The following is an 18,736-nucleotide window of genomic DNA, read 5'->3' as shown; positions in this document are numbered from 1 at the left end:
AATAATTTCCTTACAACCTTGTTCAAATTTCAACGTGCAAGCATATCTTATATTCAACAAGCAAACATGCAATATAAAGAGATGAATGGGGAATGCGCAAGATGCGAATAAAGGAAAAACAAAATTTCATTCCAAAACATAGAAATTTACAAATTTACAAAATGATGAGATACAAACTACAAATAAAAAAAAACATGAAGGGCTTCTCAAGTCTCTATATCAACGTCAGCCTCTTCATCGCCCTCATCATTACCTCCCTCAGCATCTGGCGCAGCCCGCTTCTCGTCATCTCCAAACTTGCCATAGTCAAGCTGTTCGTCTTGAATGGAGTCGTATTCTATCACAATAGTGTCAGGAGCGGGTCCTTTGGCCACGCCAGAGCCGCTAGCAGAGGCAGCATTGCCCGCGCCATCATCGCCGCCACCAGCCCCTTCACACTCGTCAAGTAATTTCTTTAGAGCGCCGAGATCGGGCTGATCAGCAAGCGAGGCTATCTGCAAATCATAAGGAAAAGTATGAGTACAAAAAGACTAGGAAAATAAGTCAAGGTAAACTCATTAAGGTTAAAATACCTGCTCAAGGATGGGAATGGGAGTATTCAAATACTTCTCCCCCACCTCGGCCATGTCAGCGCAGACGACGTCGAGCTGATAAGGGTAGTCGGATGGGTTCTTCTTCAGCATGCTATATTCACAGCCATCCTTAAACCCTTCAGCTCGACCCACCAAGCGCGAGGCACCGTTGCAATCCATCACAAGGGTCTGAAACTCGTCTGAGTATTTCATCGCATAAGCGCAACGAATCATACCCTGTGAGACTAGCCATTGGCGATCCTGCGCGAGGGAAGAAACAAACGTCTCAAGAGCAGGAATCTGAGAGTTTAACAACTCAATAGTTTCCTTGGTCTGTTTTAGCTCTTCTCTGTCGGACGCTGCTGCCGCCAAGGCCTCATTCCTTTCCGCTCGCGCAGCATCGAGCTCTTCTTGGCCAGACGCTGCCGTCGCCAGGGCTTCATCCTTCTCTGCCCGCGCGGCCTCAAGCTCTTTCTTCAGGCGCGCAACCTCACTCTCTAATAAAGATTTGTCAGTGATAGCCTGCACAAGAGTTTGATCACGCGCCTCTGCATCTAGCTCCAAATCGCGCACTCGCCGCGCGTACTTGGCCGCATCCGCCTCTGCTGCCTGCAGCTTCTCCCGCGCAGCCTGCAGCTCATGCCCGCGCTTCACGAAGGCAGCATTGGCACTTGCTCGGTTCTCGCTGAGTTCTGCTTGGAGTTTCTCAGCTCTCTCTCTCGAGCGTCAGAAAGATTCCAAGCAGACACCTTAGCCTCTTGCTTGGCCTCCGCAAGAGCATCACGCACCTTTACATAATCACAGCGAAGCTCTTGGGAGGCAGCAAAGAACGCAGACCCAGCAAAAAGATGGTCATTGAGCAAGTCCACGCGAGCGCGGTCCTCCTGAAACCTCCTTTCAGCTGGAGGCACAGAGTGAGCCCAGAAGTCTTCACACACACCCATGGACTGAAATGAGCTATCCTCAGTAATATTCCATCTCGGGCGGTATATGTGATCGGCTTCCTGCAAACACAAAGCAACGTTCTAGTCATTTAAACACTAATATGGAAGTCCGCGCAGCGGAGCAAAACGAACTTATACCTGCGGAGAGCAAGCAGAAAAGTCAGCGCCAGCCCCACGAGAAGGCTGCGCCACGAAATCTCGTGGCGCTACAGGGCTTGCGCGGCCACCATCGGAGTCTTCAAAATTGACCTCCTCATCATCCTCTGTAACAGGTCTTTTCTCCTGCGACTTGGAAAAATCAAAACCAGTCTCGCGAGGAGGGCTGCGCGCAGTAGGAGGTGAGGGAGGTCTCGACGCCGCTAGATCAGCGCGTAAAACAGTCTCCTGCTCCTTAGTAATCCCAATGAGGGGAGATTCAGTGCTTGCAGGAGCAGGAGCAGAACCAACGGCGCTGGCGCCGGCGCCAGCAGTGCCGCCAGCAGCTTGTGTGCCAGCTATAATTCCTATGAAAAAACCAACAAAGAGAAATGATTCATGACTTTATCTAAAAGAAAAAAGTCAGAAAATAAAAGCGCAATATATACCTTGGCGCACCGCCGTTCGCGAGTTAAACATCGCCATGAAGTCCATTTTCCCTCTTTTCAAGGGTAAAACAGGGGACTTCAAAGCAACCTTCGGCGCAGCCTCGGTACCTTGTTGCGCCTGAGGTTGATCCACCAAGGTCGCCGGCTCTACAAACATTTGAGTGAGCAAAGATTCATTAATAACTCTATCGGAATCACGCTCATAAAACCATAAAGTATAAACAAAGTATACCTGTTGGAGAAGAGGAAACAGCAGGCGCAGCGCCGCTTCCCTTTTCCGCCGCGTGAAGAGAGGAGGTGGCGGCACCATACCTCGTGTGGACAGGAGGACTGCCCACACCTTGAGGCAAAGAAGACAAGGAAAACTTGGAGGTAAACCCCTTGGTTTTCTTAAGTCCCTTCGCTTGAGTAGGAGGATCCTGAGCAACAGGGGCATCATTTTTCTTCTGTTTTTTACTGGCCCCTGCGCCAGTTTTCCCTTTAGCTTTACGCTTGAGTTGTGGCACCTCAGCTTCCTCCTCCACCTCTTCTTCCGCGAGCTCCAGCTCATAGTTCTCGAGCGCATCTACAATACGTGCAACAGAAATGTTAACCAAATTTGGTATTCTAAAGGCATAAGCATAAGTACAAAGGCCTACCAGGCGCATCGCTGTCAAAGCAAAATCCCAAATCAACAGGGATGAACATATCATCGAAGCGATCGGGGAAACCAACTTCCCCAGCGCCCAGCGCAACAGAGCCACCCTCCATATGCTCATCATAGGCGGCATGGACGTACTCCTTGCTTACTGCATAAAACAAGACAAATGATATCAGCAAAACGAATTATATTCGCGCAGAAATAATGCAATGAGCTAATAACTCACATAAGCCATCAACTTGGATAACAGGCTCAGTCGCGCTGTCGGTCCACCTCCTGCTCATACCAACCCCCACCAGCGCCTCCTCGCAAATATTCTTGGCGGGGGATGGTTCAGCAGTCAACTTATTAACCCATGCGCCAGTTGGGTTTTTAAGAACATTCTCATCCGCGGGCGCAGAAGTGATCGCGCGCATGGTCATGCGGATGGGAACCACACCAGCCTTAATATAAAAAAATTTCTCAGACCAGTCATGAAGGCTTTTGAATGAAACAGTGCAGCACTTGACCTTCTGACTGCGAGGAATGAACGAGAACCAAGAATCTTGGATTTTTGGCTTATAAAAATATTGAAAGCGCCGAAGGGTGGGCTCCTCGCGCTGAGCTTTGCACATGAACTCAAAATGAGTCATGCGCACAAGTCCAAAAGGATGGACTTGGGATATGTGAATCCCATGAAATTGAAGCAGCGCACCCATAAACCTTGTCATCGGGAGACGAAGGTTGCAGTGAGTGAAAAAATGGCAGTATAAGGAGATATAGCCGGTGGGCGGATCTGCCGCCGTTTGCCCGGCCGCCGGGAGCAGACAGCCGTACTCAGGGAGAAAACCCTGAGAGGCGATGAGACTGTCGAAATCAGACTGTCTCAATTTGCAGGGAATCTCATCCCACCTCTTCACTGTCTTGCCCTTCCCCACCTCCTCCGACGAGGCCTCGGCAGCCCGTTTTCCCTTGCCGGTCTTCTTCAAAGTAGACATGACTAATGATTTTACACGGCGTTTGCTGGGGGAGATTGTGGCGTCTGGGTTATCAGACATACAACTGTGAATCAAACAGAGGTTACTTCAAGAACGGAAATCTGGAAGCAAAAGACAGGCTCTTAATCGGAATAAAAATGGAAGGAAAGAAAAAACTCTGAAATAACAATGAAGATGAAGAATAACAACTCAAAAGGCTTGCTTTTATAGGCCTAGGAGAGAGAGAAACAGGTACTGATCAGAGTTCACGCGCCCCCACTCGCAGGTGCAGGCCAACGCGAGCGCGACACGTGTTCCTGACACTGTGTGAGGGGACATAAAAGGGAACGAAACAGGTACTGATCAGAGTTCACGCGCCCCCACTCGCAGGTGCAGGCCAACACGAGCGCGACACGTGTTCCTGACACTGTGTGAGGGGACAGGAAAGGCAACTGTAGCACCTCGAGCACACGAAAAGTCTGACACATGTCTCCATCTCTGACGCATGTCAGCACCAACCAACCACGTACATGGACGATTCATTTCAACCAAAAGGGTAGAATTTCGCGCAACGATGAGAAATAAAAAAGGAAAAGACAAACCCTATTAAAAGAGAACTATTAAGTCTAATATCTATCTTACCTCGCTCGCGCGAGACAAGACACACATTAGACTGGGGGGGCTTGAAGAGGTATGTACCCGCCTTAACATCGAGCGGGGCGGGTCAACCCACAAGATATAGACAAGAGGCTTGAAATCAAGATATCATAAAGGCACAAAGCCAAAACCTATGCGCATGGCGCATATCACATATGCTCACGCATCACATATGCTCACGCATATCACATATGCTCACGCATCACATATGCTCACGCGTATCACATGCTCACGCACCATATATGCTCACGCATATCACATCTGCGCGTGGCGCATCTGCGCGTGGCGCATATCACATGCTCACGCATCATATATGCTCACGCATATCACATCTGCGCGTGGCGCATCTGCGCGTGGCGCATATTACATATGCTTGCGCATATCACATCTGCGCATGAAACATCTGCGCGTGAGAATAAAGAGAAGACCTCGCGCATCCTCAGGATAGGCGCATATCACACATGCACATAATCAACCTCGTCCTTATCCAAATCAGGATAAGGACAACCTTGATTGTGCTCGTCAGACAACCTTCCAGAAGGTATCCTTTAAGGAATAAGAATATGCTGATGTTGACAGCTGCCAATGAAAGGTGGACAACTCAGCAAAACCCATGTGCTACCACGTGATTGCACATGGGTCAGGTGAAATACCTGGGTCAGAGAATAATCAATGAAAAAGCACCAGGTGTCCTAAGGACACGTGGCGCAAAGCAATAGGAGAAGGCCAAAAAGGCCCTAATGGGATCTGAGCCCAATCATTGGAAACCCTAACACTATAAATACCACACCACCTCCACAAGGGGAGGTAAGCAAGAAAATACATTCCAATTCCTTACTCACTCTCAAATTATTATCTTCTTCTACAAACTCTTATACACACACCGGAGGGTTACCCCAAAGAGGACCCCTCTGTCCCTTTCTGAGGGGTAAGTTCACGGTGCTGCTCGTTTTGTAGGTGGAAGAATTCATACTCCGGAGAACCATCGGTGAAATAGCATACTCATATCCGATGAAAGTTGATCGTCTACCAGTGAGCCGATCCACGTTTCTTCACATATGATATTTGTATTTGAAAAGTTTTACATATTTTAAGTTAAAGTGTTGTGCGCTTTGATAAAATGTTTTATCTTTTTCTTGTAAAAATAGTCGGGTCTTCTACCAAAGCACGTTGGTTATGTGAATGTGCATGCTACATCTACACCTTTGGTTATGTATGCACCCTTTTGTTTATTGATACTTTCAATTAGATCTTATTAATCACATTATTAGGGATATGAAAAGTTTATTAGCTTTATTCTTTAATCAGGTGACATGGTGGAAACATGATCCAATCAAATTTGTCATAAAGCTCCACGATCGTGATTTCACTGTTTAAAAACATGATAAGAGTTTAAAGCACTCCGAGAAAATGAACAGTGGCAACATTGATAGAAGATAAATGAACAGTGGCCACCTTGTTTTGGGGTGTTCACGGTCCGGTTTTGATGGTTTATAAAAATCGTGAGCCAAACTGTGTAACGATTTTTGGTCACTGAAAACCAAAACCGAACTGTTAAAACTTTAAACCGAACCGTTAGTAACGGTTTGGTTCCAATTTATTTTTACTTTTTTATTTAAGTTAATGGGTGATTAATGTAGCATTCCAATTCCTTTCATTTCAAAATAACCTAAGGGGACCCAAAACAAGGGTGGCAATAAAAACAAACTAAGTAACAAAAGTTTTTTAGACAATTTCATTAAGTCTTAACAGTTTCATTTGACACGTTAACTCTTTACTAGAAATCAAAATAACAACAAATGGAATCAGGAAGTAAAGACATATACATTGTGAAGAAAATAAAACTTTAGATTAAACTTGGATGTCAGTTACAAACCATTACTTTTTATTTTAACACCCATTTAAGGTCTGACTTAATTTTTACTAAAATTAATATAAGTTCTAAATAATACAAAAAAAAACTATGTATTATATAATATTATTAAAATATAATATATTCAAATCCTACGGTCCGGTCCGATATTATTCGGTTTGGAAATCTTGAACCCGTAAACTAAACCGTTCGTTACGGTTTGAAGTTTTTGAAACCGACTGACCAAAAGTTAACCAAAAAAAACCAATCGTAAAACCAAAACGATGACCGGTTTGGACAGTTTCTCGGTTTTAAACAAACCGTGAACACCCCTAACTTCAAGAGTCAAGAATCTGAACACTCATGTCTTGAAGATGAAGAGATGCTTGAACTAATCTCGTTTGGATATGCGTTACGTATGGTGGTATATGGGATAACCGGATCTCGCAACCACACCTATGTGGGAATGGGTGCAAGGTACATACATGTACTTGTACCGTATAACACCTCTTTGAATATGTTTTATGACATGATAATGGAAGGGTGAAATGAATGCGAGTCAAGATATTTTTCAGTCTCTGGTACTTGATAAATATTATGTTTAGAACTTAATTAGAAGATATGTATTATATTAATATTGTATATACAATTATAAGCTTGTTGTATAATTTAATGATACAAAAGCATCTATTTTTAATCTATTTTGTTTGAATTCAACTCACCCCTTAAATGAACAGTTTGAGTTGAACACTTCAACACACACTAAGTGTGATATGTCAAGAAAAGCTAAACAAATACCTCTATCAAGTTAAACTAAGATCACGACTTGCTTTATTAATATTCTAAAATTTCTCATACGAGTTATAAAAACTAAACAAACATATCTAGTAAAATCTCACTCATAAGAAGCTATCTGTAGGGTCAACGTAGCATGTGGTAGGGCAAACATTTCCACTGTCCCGGGAAATAGAGAGGCCGCTTCCATTAAAACCTTGACTTTTAAAAACATTTTGTTACTAGTGTGTAATATTAAAATTAAATAACACAAAAGAGGATAGGAGAATCAAAACATAGCCTAATAAAACAGTTTGACAAGATAATATATTATAAGTTTACAGAAACTTAAAAATCTTTATCAGAAGTTTTTTTTTTTAATACTTTTGTGTTAATTATAACTAAAACTTTTTAATGTTATCAAATGAGAGATCTTGAAAATTCAGGTTCGGTTGGTTTTTTAAAAAAATGTTCAAGATCAAACCGTTAACTACGAATTTGGAAAAACCAAAACCAAACCGGTTGCTTTACCAAACTATTATTTTTTCGATTGAACTAATTTTTTAAATTTGTATTAAAAATAATGAGTATAGATTTTTCATTTATAACAAAAAAAAGTTTTATACTTCCAATTAGAGGGGCATCCCGAAACCGGGTAACCGGACTGAACCTATGACCAGAACCAACCAATAGAAACCATAGGTTTGGAACCGCTTGTACTTCTTCCAAACCGATTAACCAAACCAAACACAAGTCAAAAAACAATCATAAACCAGCAAAGACCAAGGACAGAAAACGAACACCGATCACAAACCAATTTTGACTTCTTTGATTTCCGAACCGAAATGTTTCCACACCGAACCAATCTAGGGCTTGGAACCAATACAAACCTTAAGTTCGGGACCGATTTCTAATTCTCACAACCGAAATCAGTTCAAAACCGTTTAACCAAACCGAAAACCAACCAAAACTATTCAAAACACAATCATTAACCACTCAACAAACCGGTTTCAACCAAACCAAAATCAATCACAAACCAGTTTTAACCTTTTTTATTTACCGAACTAATTTAGGGTTTAAAACCAGTCTATCCACCTTTATTCCAATTATATACATCCTTAATAGTCTAAGGTTAAAAGTTGTAAATCTAACCATAAACTACAAACAACACAACTCAAACTCAACAACAAAACATATTCTAAGGGGGTGTTTGGCTTAGCTTTTATTTTTAAGCTTATGCTTATATATAAAATTAGCTTATAGCTTTTTTTCTATTATTTGATAAGCTCATTTTAAGTGTTTGGATTAACTTATATTCTACAAGTTAATTATGTGTCTTAATAAGTTGTTAAATCCAACATTCTTTAATTTGTTAGAGTAATAATTACTAATCTACCACCATTTAAAGACAAATGAGTAATTTACACCTTTAAACAAATAAGCTTATATCAAATAAGCTAAAAAACCATCTTCAAATAAGCTTCTTCAAATGAGCTTATATAAACTAATAAACATAAGCTTAAAAAGCTAAGCCAAACACCAAATTAAACTTATTTTATAAAAAAAGCTAAAAAAGCTATAAGCCTTGCTAAAAAAGCTATGCCAAGCACCCCCTAAAACAAACAAATCCATCATCATAATTCATCATCATCCCCAAGCTTCAATCTTGATTCATGTCACCAAAAATAATATTAATAACAAAATACCCAATATTAATATTATTAATATTATTATCTCTTCTCATTACACCCCACCCAACACTTGCTGATCAATCATCCATCTCAGTTCTCATAACCCAACCTGGTCTTGATTTCATCAAGAATCTGCTTGTAACAAAAGCAATATCCAAAATCACACCAACCCCACTTCAAGAAATTGATAGGGCTGTTAATATCCCTGTGATTGGTAAAGTGCATATTGTGTTGTCTGATATTAATATTTATAGGTTCAATGTTGGGTTGTCACAGGTTATACCAAATGAGGGTGGGATTACAATTGGTGGGTCAGATGTGAGATGTGATTTGAGGGTGAAGTGGCATTATTATTATGGTGCTGCCTTGTTTCCGATTTCGGTTTCGGATACTGGGACTGCTGATATTCAGGTATTTTGTGGTTTCAGTTTCAAGATTTGTTAAAAATCCCATTTTTAATATTTATTGATGGTAAATTTAGCATTTTTTTTATTAAGTTTGTTGTGTATTGTATGATTGCTTAAAATCCCATTTTTAGGATTTTTTTTATGGTAAATTTAGCATTTTTTTGAAGTTTATTGATTGTTAAATGATGATATGATCATGCTAAGGTTGTAATTTTAAATTTAGTATTGTTGAAGTTTATTGTATGCTGTCTGGTGATCATGCTAAGGTTAATGGTTATATTTAGGTATTTACTATTTAGTAATATCAGTTTCAAGATTGATTGATGGTAAATTTGTTACTATGGTTCTGCCCTGTTTCCGATTTCGGTTTCGGATTCCTGGACTGCGGATATTCAGGTATTTTGTTGTTTTAAATTTAAGATTTGTTGAAAAATCCCATTTTTAAGATTTTTTTATGGTAAATTTAGTATTTTTTTTGAAGTTTATAATGTGATGATATGATTATGCTAAGGTTGTAAAGGTTGTGATTTTAAATTTAGTGTTTTTGAAGTTTATTGTTATATGTTTGATGATCTTGCTAAGGTTAATGCTTATATCTAGGTATTGAGTAATATCAATTTCAAGATTTATTGATGGTAAATTTAGTATTTTTTTTGAATTTTACTGTGTGTTGTTTGTTGATATGAATATATGATCATTTAAGGTTGTAATTTTAACATCAAGATTTCTTGAAAATCCCAATTTCAAGATTTTTTAATGATAAATTTAGTTTTTTTTTTACTGTGTATTATTTGTTGGGTATGATCATGTAAGGTTGTAATGTTAACATCAAGATTTCTTGAAAATCCCAAAATTAAGTTTTTTTTTATGGGAAATTTAGCATTTTTGAAGTTTATTGTTTGTTGTTTGCTGATATGATAATGCTAAGGCTGCTTATATTTAGGTATTTAGTAATTTCAATTTAAGATTTATTGAAAAATCACAATTTCATGATTTGTTGATGGTAAATTTAGCATTTTTGAAGTTTATTTTTAGTTGTTTGATGATATATGCTAAGGTGAATGATTCTATAATGTCAATTTCAAGATTTCTTGAAAAATCACAATTTCAAGAATTCTTGAAAGCACAGTTTCAAGAATCTTGAAAAGTTCCAATTTTAGGAGTTCCTTTACTTGAATTTAGTATTTATGATGTTTAGTGTATGTTGTTCGATGATATGGTGATGTTACGGTTAATGTCAATGGCATGGAAACGAGGTGAGATTGGGCTTGGACGGTAGAAAATGGTCATACATGCTGCATGACAACGAGAAAATGGTCATACGGGCCCTATGAAGGGAAAAGAAATGGTCATATGGGTCGAATGAGGGCAAATCATACGGCCCGTATGATATTTTTTTTACTAACAAAAAAATGACTAATTTAACCACTGACAAAGTAATACGACCCATGTGACCATTTTAGCAAATACCATACAGCACGAATGATGTAACAATATTTCTTAGCATGATATTACTTGAATTCAATATTTTTGAAGTTTAACGTTTGTTATTTGATGATATGATCATGTTAAGGTTAACGGCATGGAAATGGGAGTAGCATTGGGCTTAGATATCAAAGACGGATCCATGCAACTTTCCACCGTCGAATGCAGTTGCCACATAAATGATGTTACCATAGACTTAGATGGAGGTGCATCTTGGCTCTATCAAGGGTATTATTATTATTATTATTATTGTTATTATTTATTTTTTTAATACAAAAAAAAATTATACTGAACAAAAAGATCCAATTACGAGGGTATGCTAATCATTTTGACTATACCCCTTTATTAGTTTGACTAAATTTTCAAAAGTCAAGAGGTTGACTTTTCTTTCTTTCAGGATTTTGGATGCTTTTAAAGAAGAAATCGAGTCAACAGTAGCAAAAACAATCACCAACATACTCAAAACCGAAATTTCGAAGCTTGGTTACGTTTTACAAAACCTTCCGAAACAAATTCCAGTCGATGGCGTGGCAGCATTAAACGTTACACTTGTTAACAGTCCTTTTCTAAGTGACAGTTCTTTAGGGTTTGAGATAAACGGGTTATTCATAGAAAACAAAAGCGACAAACGTTTATACGGAAACAGTTTGCAGCCACCTGTCCGTTGTTCAGATCCTTCAAAAATGATCGGGATTGCGCTAGATGAAGCTGTGTTCAAATCTGCACTTGCCTTATATTACAATGTAATTCCTCAAACCAAATATGTATATTTACTATTTGAATTTAAGGTGGGCTTGTTTGGCTCGTTTAAAAACAGAGCTGGCTTGGCTTGTTTATCTTAACAAGCTACAATCTTGGGCTCTGGCCGGCTTGTCAGAAGCTCATGCTTCAACGAGTCAAGCTCGTTTATTTTTTAAGTTTTTTTTTTTAAATTTTTTTGTTTTTTACACAGTGATATTAATAAAAACCAAAAGTAATACTTGTAACATGAATATAATTATAAATACATAATTCATAATTTATATTATAAAAATTTGGATTATAATTTTTATATATTAATATTTGAGCTTTACTTCTTAACGAGCCAATCTTGAATTAAAAAGTTTGAAAGAAATTTATTTTTTTTTATTTTATAATGTTAAAAAATGTCATTCATTTAAAGTAAAATATGTGTGTGTGTGACTTTGACTCGAGTCGGATTGTTTACAGACTGAGCCGAGCCAGCTCAAGTCGTTTACAAACGGGCAGATTTTGATCAAGCTGCCAGCTTTTTAAAAAACTCTAGGTGAAAAATGGGTCATTTCGGGTTATGTTTTACCTAACACACTATTGTGATTATTTACAAAATAAATTATAATTTTTGGATCAGTGTCTGGGGTCAATCCAACTCAGCCCGACTCGTTTCAACCTACACCAAAAGACTACATATTTCAACCCGAGCCCAATTTAACCCATGGCTTAAACTGTCTGACTGCATGTTAACATTTGCATATCTTTTGGATGACATAAATGTGTATACTTTCAGGCTATGTTTATGCATTGGATTGTGGACAAACTTCCCGAACAGTCTCTTTTGAACACCGCGGGATGGAGATTTATTATTCCTCAACTCTACAGAAAATACCCGAATGATGATATGAATTTAAATATCTCGTTATCTGATCCGCCAGCTGTGCAGATATCACAGCAGAAAATTGATAGTACTGTTTATGCAGATCTTATTATAGATGTTCTTCAAGGAGTTGACACGATACCCGTTGCTTGCATCTCATTGGTAATCTTTCTCTGGTTAAAATTGGTTATGCATTGAACGGTCTTGAAATATATAGTGGTTGTTGTTGTTCTTAGAGCGGCGTTCATTTTAGAACTTATATGTTGAGAATTGTGAGAACCGCTTTAACCCTTGTATTATTTATTATATATATATATATATGTTTTCAGAACCAGACGGGACAGTGAACCGGTCGCCTTACTGGTTTGCTGGTCTGACCAGTTGGACTGGAATTAAGAACCGGATGACGTTAAAAAAATAAAAATTGTATGCATGTATATATATAACAATACAAAACAAAATATGTAAATATTTTATGTTTTTGTGTGAATTTTCATTTTTAATAAAACACTACGAGTTAAATATGTAAAAATGTAAAATAGTAATAAATGGATCTAAAAATGAGATTTCGAAGGAAAAAGTGAAAAATAAAAAAAAATATATATATAAATTCGGTCCGGTAGTGATAAGTGATAACACTGAATGTAAACTGACTAGAATGCAGATGGATTTCAATATATCTGTGCTTTCTTTTTTTTTTTTTGTTTTCTTTTTTACATTACGCATCATATACATCTGGTTATATTGTTTCCGAAAATTAATGATGCGCCTCATTCTCTTACAGGTAATTTCTGGCACGGGTTCAGTTCAAATTACCGGAAATAACCTTGCGGCTCATTTAGAAATGAGTGATCTTTCCATGTCATTAAAATGGAGCAAGATTGGCACCTTGCACATGTTTCTAATTCAGGTAAATCGAGTTATGGTCAAATGAATTGAGTTGAGTTGACCCGAAACTTATAAAACAGTAAGAAAAAATATACATTTAGAAATGCTGATTTTTTATTTTTTTTATATTTTTTTTTGCAGCCGGTGGTGTGGACGATGATTGAAACTGTTTTCTTGCCGTATGTGAATGCACGAATCGGGGTTGGGTTTCCTTTGCCTCTAATTCACGGGTTTATGCTTCGAAATGCTGAGATAATAACCTCGGATTCTAGAGTCACTGTTTGCGGTGATGTTACATACCAGGAATCGTTTACTGGGACCCGAATCTACACTTCGTAGATCACATGTACATTGTTGTATATAGTGTGTACAATTCTTGATACCTTGATGGTTACTGAATTTGTTAATTTTCATTATTTGATTTATTAATAAATAATGACCAAAAGGTTACAATATTTTGTTAATGACACGCGTTTGTGATTTTGAGTTAGTTTACATTAAACGTGCTCGAATATGACATTCATGAAATGGATGTTCAACCGCGTGTCATGCATGTCTACATGTTCGCTAACTAATTCTAAACGAAAATGTTTTGTTCGTGTCCAATGCGTGTTAAAATAATGTGTGTTAAAAAGTGGGTAGGTACTAGATAGTCAAAGGTGGTCAAAATCGGTCCTTTGATTTTAACTTGTTAACATGAGTTTTAAGCATTGACATCAACCCGTTAAAAATATTAAGCAACGAAAGATGATCAAACGAGGGCTCAATGTGTGTGTAATAAGATTACTTACAAATGTTCATGTTCGACTCATCCCTAGTCGATACCTCACCCCTTACTAGCGTCTAGCGATGCTTACAACACCACATAAGTATGCTTACTCTAAAACTAAAATATAAATATAATCCTAATCATAATAGTTGATAAATCAAAATTAACACATACGATGATATGTATAGGTAATTAACCACTTAATTATGTTAACCACTTAACTACCTGTTTAATATCAGATAGTTTAGTGGGTCATAGTTCAAGGGTAATCAAACGGGTTTTACTCGTCAAAACTAACCCGGGCCAATAATCATTATCAATTATCAATGTAGATAAATATTGAAGTTTGGTGCCGCCAAGTACCTAATTGGTCCACTTGATGGCACTTAATTAGCCATTTAATATATCTTTTTGTTGTTTATTTATATATATATATCTATATTTATAGAATTTAAGATATCTTGTGTTTGACGATTTACTACTGACATCGTCATTACGGGTCTGTTCGTGGCCGGAACGAGCACATTGTATCATGTTTTTTTTTCTTTTTTATTTTAAATATGTTAATTTATCATATTTGACCTCGAACTCACGTTGATTTGCGACCGCAACGCACAATGTTTGTTTTTTAAGGCCATCCCGTCGATACCGTCCGAATTCACGTCAGTTCGCAGCCGCAACGCACGATTTTTGTTTTTTTATTACTTTAATCTATTATATTTTGGCGTTAAAAGCAATTATGTTTATACCAACTACAACCATTAGCCCCGGCGTAACGCTCCAGGTGTTATCTAGTAATAGTAAATAACGACCATCCCCTTAACTAGCCGTGTTATTAATATTAGAATTTGGAACTGATTTGTGTAGTTTCTAAGCTATTCTTGCCAACCCAACCCCGATCTTTTATTATTTACATACCTGAAAACCGGCCCAATCGTATTTACAAGCACCAGTAATATTGACGATACTTTTTTTCAACTAATATATCACAGATTTTCTCGATATCAGTCTTTTAAGTCTTAATTGTCAATATTTAATGTCAGTTCACTGTAAGTTGCAAAACGTTAACTTGTAAATGGTACGGGAGGATACTCAATTGCCATTGTTAAATATAAATTTTGCATGATATTAAGATTACCGATATCCCACCACGATAACGAATATCACAAATATCGATCTTGTGACAGAAATCTGATATTTTTTCCACATTAATTGCATAGGTCATTGAATCGTTTGTTAGTATTGCACCGATTTGTATGGTTTCTAAATCATTCTTTCCAACCAAAACCCATTATTTTTGTATTTATAGGACCTGAAAACCGACCATATAACATTTTAAACAGGTATAATCGGTTCAGGTTTAACGGGTCTCTCCGGTTTTAAAAGGATAACATCATAACAATAACAAAACCCCCAGAACTATTAAAGATTCAAAGCCATCAAAACCTTTGATAAACCCTAATTCCCACCACCACAAAATGCTTTCATCCATGACAATTACAACTCCAATCTTCCACCAATTCAACCCACAAAGCCCACCAACAATCACCCTCCAAAAACCCACAAAAACCCATGAATTTGCCACAAAATCTTTGCCAAATTCAGGGTTTTTATCAGCAATTGGCAACGCAATAGAAGAGCAAGAGTACAGGAAAGCAAGGGCAGAAGTGGTGAGAAGAGGCATGGGAATTGAAGGGTATAATATTGAAGGTGTGTCAGTTGGTGGGCTTGAGACTTGTGTCATTGTTCCAGAGTTTAAGTGTGTGTTTGATATTGGAAAGTGTCCACCTAGAGCTGTGGGAATGAGTTACTTGTTTCTTACTCATGCTCATCTTGATCACATTGTAAGTTTTTTTTTTTGATGTTTGGATAAGTGAAAGTTTGGTGCTTTTTGATGGTGGTAAGTTAATATGTTTGTTTGTTTATTATTATTTATTTTTTTGTGATTTTGATTTTTGATTAACTGAAATTTTGGTGCTTTCGATGTTAGTAAGTTAATATGCTTTTTTTTTGTTATTACTATTTTGTATATTTATTATTATTTTTTCTGTGATTTTGATCTCTGATTAACTGAAATTTTGGTGTTTCTGATGTTAGTAAGTTAATATTTATTATTATTATTATTATTTTTTTGTATATTTATTATTATTTTTTTCTGTGATTTTGATGTTTGATTAACTGAAATATTGGTGCTTTTGATGTTAGTAAGTTATATGTTTTTATTTTTTATTTTTTTTTATATTTATTTTTTTTTCTGTAATTTTGATGTTTGATTAACTGAAAGTTTGGTGCTTTCGATGTTAGTAAGTTAATATGATTTTTTTTATTAGCTGAAAATTTTGGTGCTTTTTATGTTGGGAAATTAAGGGTTTTATAATCTGGGTTTTGGGCCGGAAATGAACTTGAACGTTTAACGAACAGGTCGTAAATTGTTCGGCAAGAAGTTTGTTTATGTTCCTTCGTTTATTAAATGAATGAACATGAACGAAGACCGTGTTCGTTCGTTTATTTCGTGAACGTTCGCTAACGTGGTCATAAATGTTCGTTCATTTACAGGTGTTTTTTTAAGGGATGAGTTTCTTGTTTATTACTCATACTAATCTTGATCATGTTGTAAGGTTTTTTTCCTTTTTTTTTATGTGTACACGAAATTTTGGTTTTTGAGTTCTTAAAAACTGTTCGGTTTTGGTTTTTTCGGTTTTTAGTTGGGTTCGGTTTTTTCGGTTTTGCCATTTAGGTTTGAAAATTTTGGACCGAAGAAACAAAAAGGTTGGTAAAAAATAATGAATTTAGGCCTAATTTTTTTGTTAATTAAAAATTTATTTGACTATTATACATTTGGGTTATACACAAAACCAACACCAAACTGAAAGTTCGGTTTTATAAAATCATTAAACGAAACCATCGGTTTTTGTTCCGGCTTGGTTTTATCGGTTTCGGATTCGTTTTATTGATATATTTTAGAGGGACCTGCTTAAAGATTCAGTTCTTGAATTGGATTTTTAAAAAATCAAAAGATTAAAGTTTAACGGACTTTTTAGTTTGTTTTTAAATGTATGCTGCTCTTTTAAACAGGTTTTATATTATTTTACTCACAAATAATTTGGATAAATAATTCCGGTTTTGTATCGTTTTAGGGCGGGCTACCTATGTATATTGCAACTCGTGGCTTATACAACATGAGTCCTCCAACCGTATTTGTACCTCCTTCGATTAAAGACGATGTTGAAGGGTTGATTGAGCTTCATAGGAAGATGGGTGACGTGGAACTAAATGTCGATTTGGTTGCATTGGATGTAGGTATGGTTTTTTCTTTAAACTCGTCTTTATATTATAAAACGTTAACAATTGATGTTTTTCAAAGTGTAACGTTTTATTTTATATTTTATTTTTAGGAGAAACATATGAGCTAAGAAACGATCTTGTTGTACGCCCGTTTAAAACCTATCATGTTATACCGAGTCAGGGTTATGTTATTTATTCGGTTCGGAAGAAACTTAAGAAACAATATATTCACTTAAAAGGAAGGGAGATTGAGAAAAAGAAGAAATCTGGTGTTGAGGTTTGTAGTTTTTTATTTTTTATTTTTCTTAAGCAACTTTAAATCAACTTTTTTTTTAAAAAAAAATTAAAAAATTTAAAACTTTATTTTGTAATTTTAGATAACGGATATCATATTGTCACCGGAGGTGGCGTTCACAGGCGATACAAGCTCTGAATTTCTACTTGATCCACGAAGTTCGGATGCCTTGCGAGCCAAAGTTCTTATAACCGAGGTTTTTTTTTTTTTTCTTTTTTGGTATTTATGCAAACTATAGTTGAATTTCTAACAATGTGGATTAAGTTTTGTTCAACAGGCTACTTTTTTGGATGATAAATGCAGCATTGAGCATGCGCGAGAACATGGTCACATGCATATTGATGAGGTAATGTCTCCATATTAATATTTGTAAGGCTATGTGTAGTGGAGGGGCTACAAAATGGGGCGTTTTGTTCCATGTGACGCCTAGTCAGCAAAGGGTGGGTTTTTGTTTTAGGGGTGTAATGGTGTTGTAGCCCTACACACACACACACACACACACACACATATATATCACAAACACAATATAATAATGATAATAACACAACACAAGCCGGCGAGAAATAGTTCGCACCCCCCCCCCTATCACCCCACAAATCGCCGGAAGGGGGGGGGGGGGTTTGCGCCCCAAGTCGCCGGAAATCGCCCAAAAATTTTGCCCATTACATATGGCCTAAAAGGGTTGATTTGGGTTGTGTGTTTATCTAAAAAAGTCAACCGAAGTCAACCCAGCCCGTTTGAGATCTTACTAAAAGTGACTTGTTTCAACCCAAACTTCAGATTATCGAGCATTCTAAGTGGATTAGGAACAAGGCGATTCTCTTGACGCATTTCTCGTCACGCTACCACGTTGAGGTAATTAAAAAACCTCGAAAAGAAAAAAAAACTTTCCTTTAATTTCTTTTCTATTTTATATAATTTTGTAATTGATTTCAGGAAATCCGACAAGCCGTTACAAAGTTGCAAGCAAAGGTTCAAGCCAAAGTGGTCCCACTTACAGAAGGTTTTAGATCAATGTACACACCATAAACACATAAATTTGTGTTCAAATTTTGTGCATATTTAGAATTATGGGATTCTAAGTAATGAAGCAATTGTATCAGTTCCAAAATCAGAATCAACATTGTAAAAGAAAGCATCTTTAAAGAAAATATTGTTCACTCAAAATTGATCACAATAAACTTTGATTTTGCTTAATTGATCACCCATAAAAAACAAAATTTATTAATTTGGCTTCAAGTTTTGTGCATATTTACAATCAGAATCAACATTGTAAAAGGAAGCATCTTTAAAGAATTCAAGATTTCAAGAAATTATTGTTGACA

General features: G+C 37.0%; 2 protein-coding genes across 3 annotated transcripts; both read left to right on the top strand.

Moving 5' to 3' along the window:
• The first annotated feature begins 8,616 nt into the window (after positions 1 to 8,616).
• LOC143560258 (putative BPI/LBP family protein At1g04970) lies at positions 8,617 to 13,449 on the top strand. Of its 2 annotated transcripts, none has more exons than XM_077048598.1 (6): positions 8,617 to 9,081; positions 10,651 to 10,790; positions 10,960 to 11,305; positions 12,241 to 12,336; positions 12,959 to 13,084; positions 13,204 to 13,449. In XM_077048598.1, the coding sequence occupies exons 1-6, from the start codon at positions 8,653 to 8,655 to the stop codon at positions 13,399 to 13,401; spliced, it is 1,335 nt and encodes a 444-aa protein (XP_076904713.1). In that variant the 5' UTR covers positions 8,617 to 8,652; the 3' UTR covers positions 13,402 to 13,449. The 2 variants fall into 2 exon arrangements, with proteins under 2 accessions (XP_076904713.1, XP_076904712.1); XM_077048597.1 differs by having other exon boundaries at positions 8,619 to 9,081; positions 12,088 to 12,336.
• Positions 13,450 to 15,214: 1,765 nt separating this feature from the next.
• Positions 15,215 to 18,592, top strand: LOC143560246 (tRNase Z TRZ2, chloroplastic-like). The gene is made up of 7 exons (XM_077048586.1): positions 15,215 to 15,675; positions 16,969 to 17,131; positions 17,227 to 17,393; positions 17,494 to 17,607; positions 17,689 to 17,757; positions 18,192 to 18,266; positions 18,348 to 18,592. Exons 1-7 carry the CDS (start codon positions 15,310 to 15,312, stop codon positions 18,438 to 18,440), a joined length of 1,047 nt encoding a protein of 348 aa, XP_076904701.1. The 5' UTR covers positions 15,215 to 15,309; the 3' UTR covers positions 18,441 to 18,592.
• Positions 18,593 to 18,736: the final 144 nt, after the last annotated feature.

This window comes from Bidens hawaiensis, unplaced genomic scaffold (assembly GCF_021521415.1).
Source record: "Bidens hawaiensis isolate Kalapana, Puna unplaced genomic scaffold, B.hawaiensis_p1.1 tig00020321_1, whole genome shotgun sequence".
Lineage (NCBI taxonomy): Eukaryota > Viridiplantae > Streptophyta > Magnoliopsida > Asterales > Asteraceae > Bidens > Bidens hawaiensis.
Note: the sequence above shows the minus strand (reverse complement) of the source record. Positions and strands in the feature narration are given on the sequence as shown.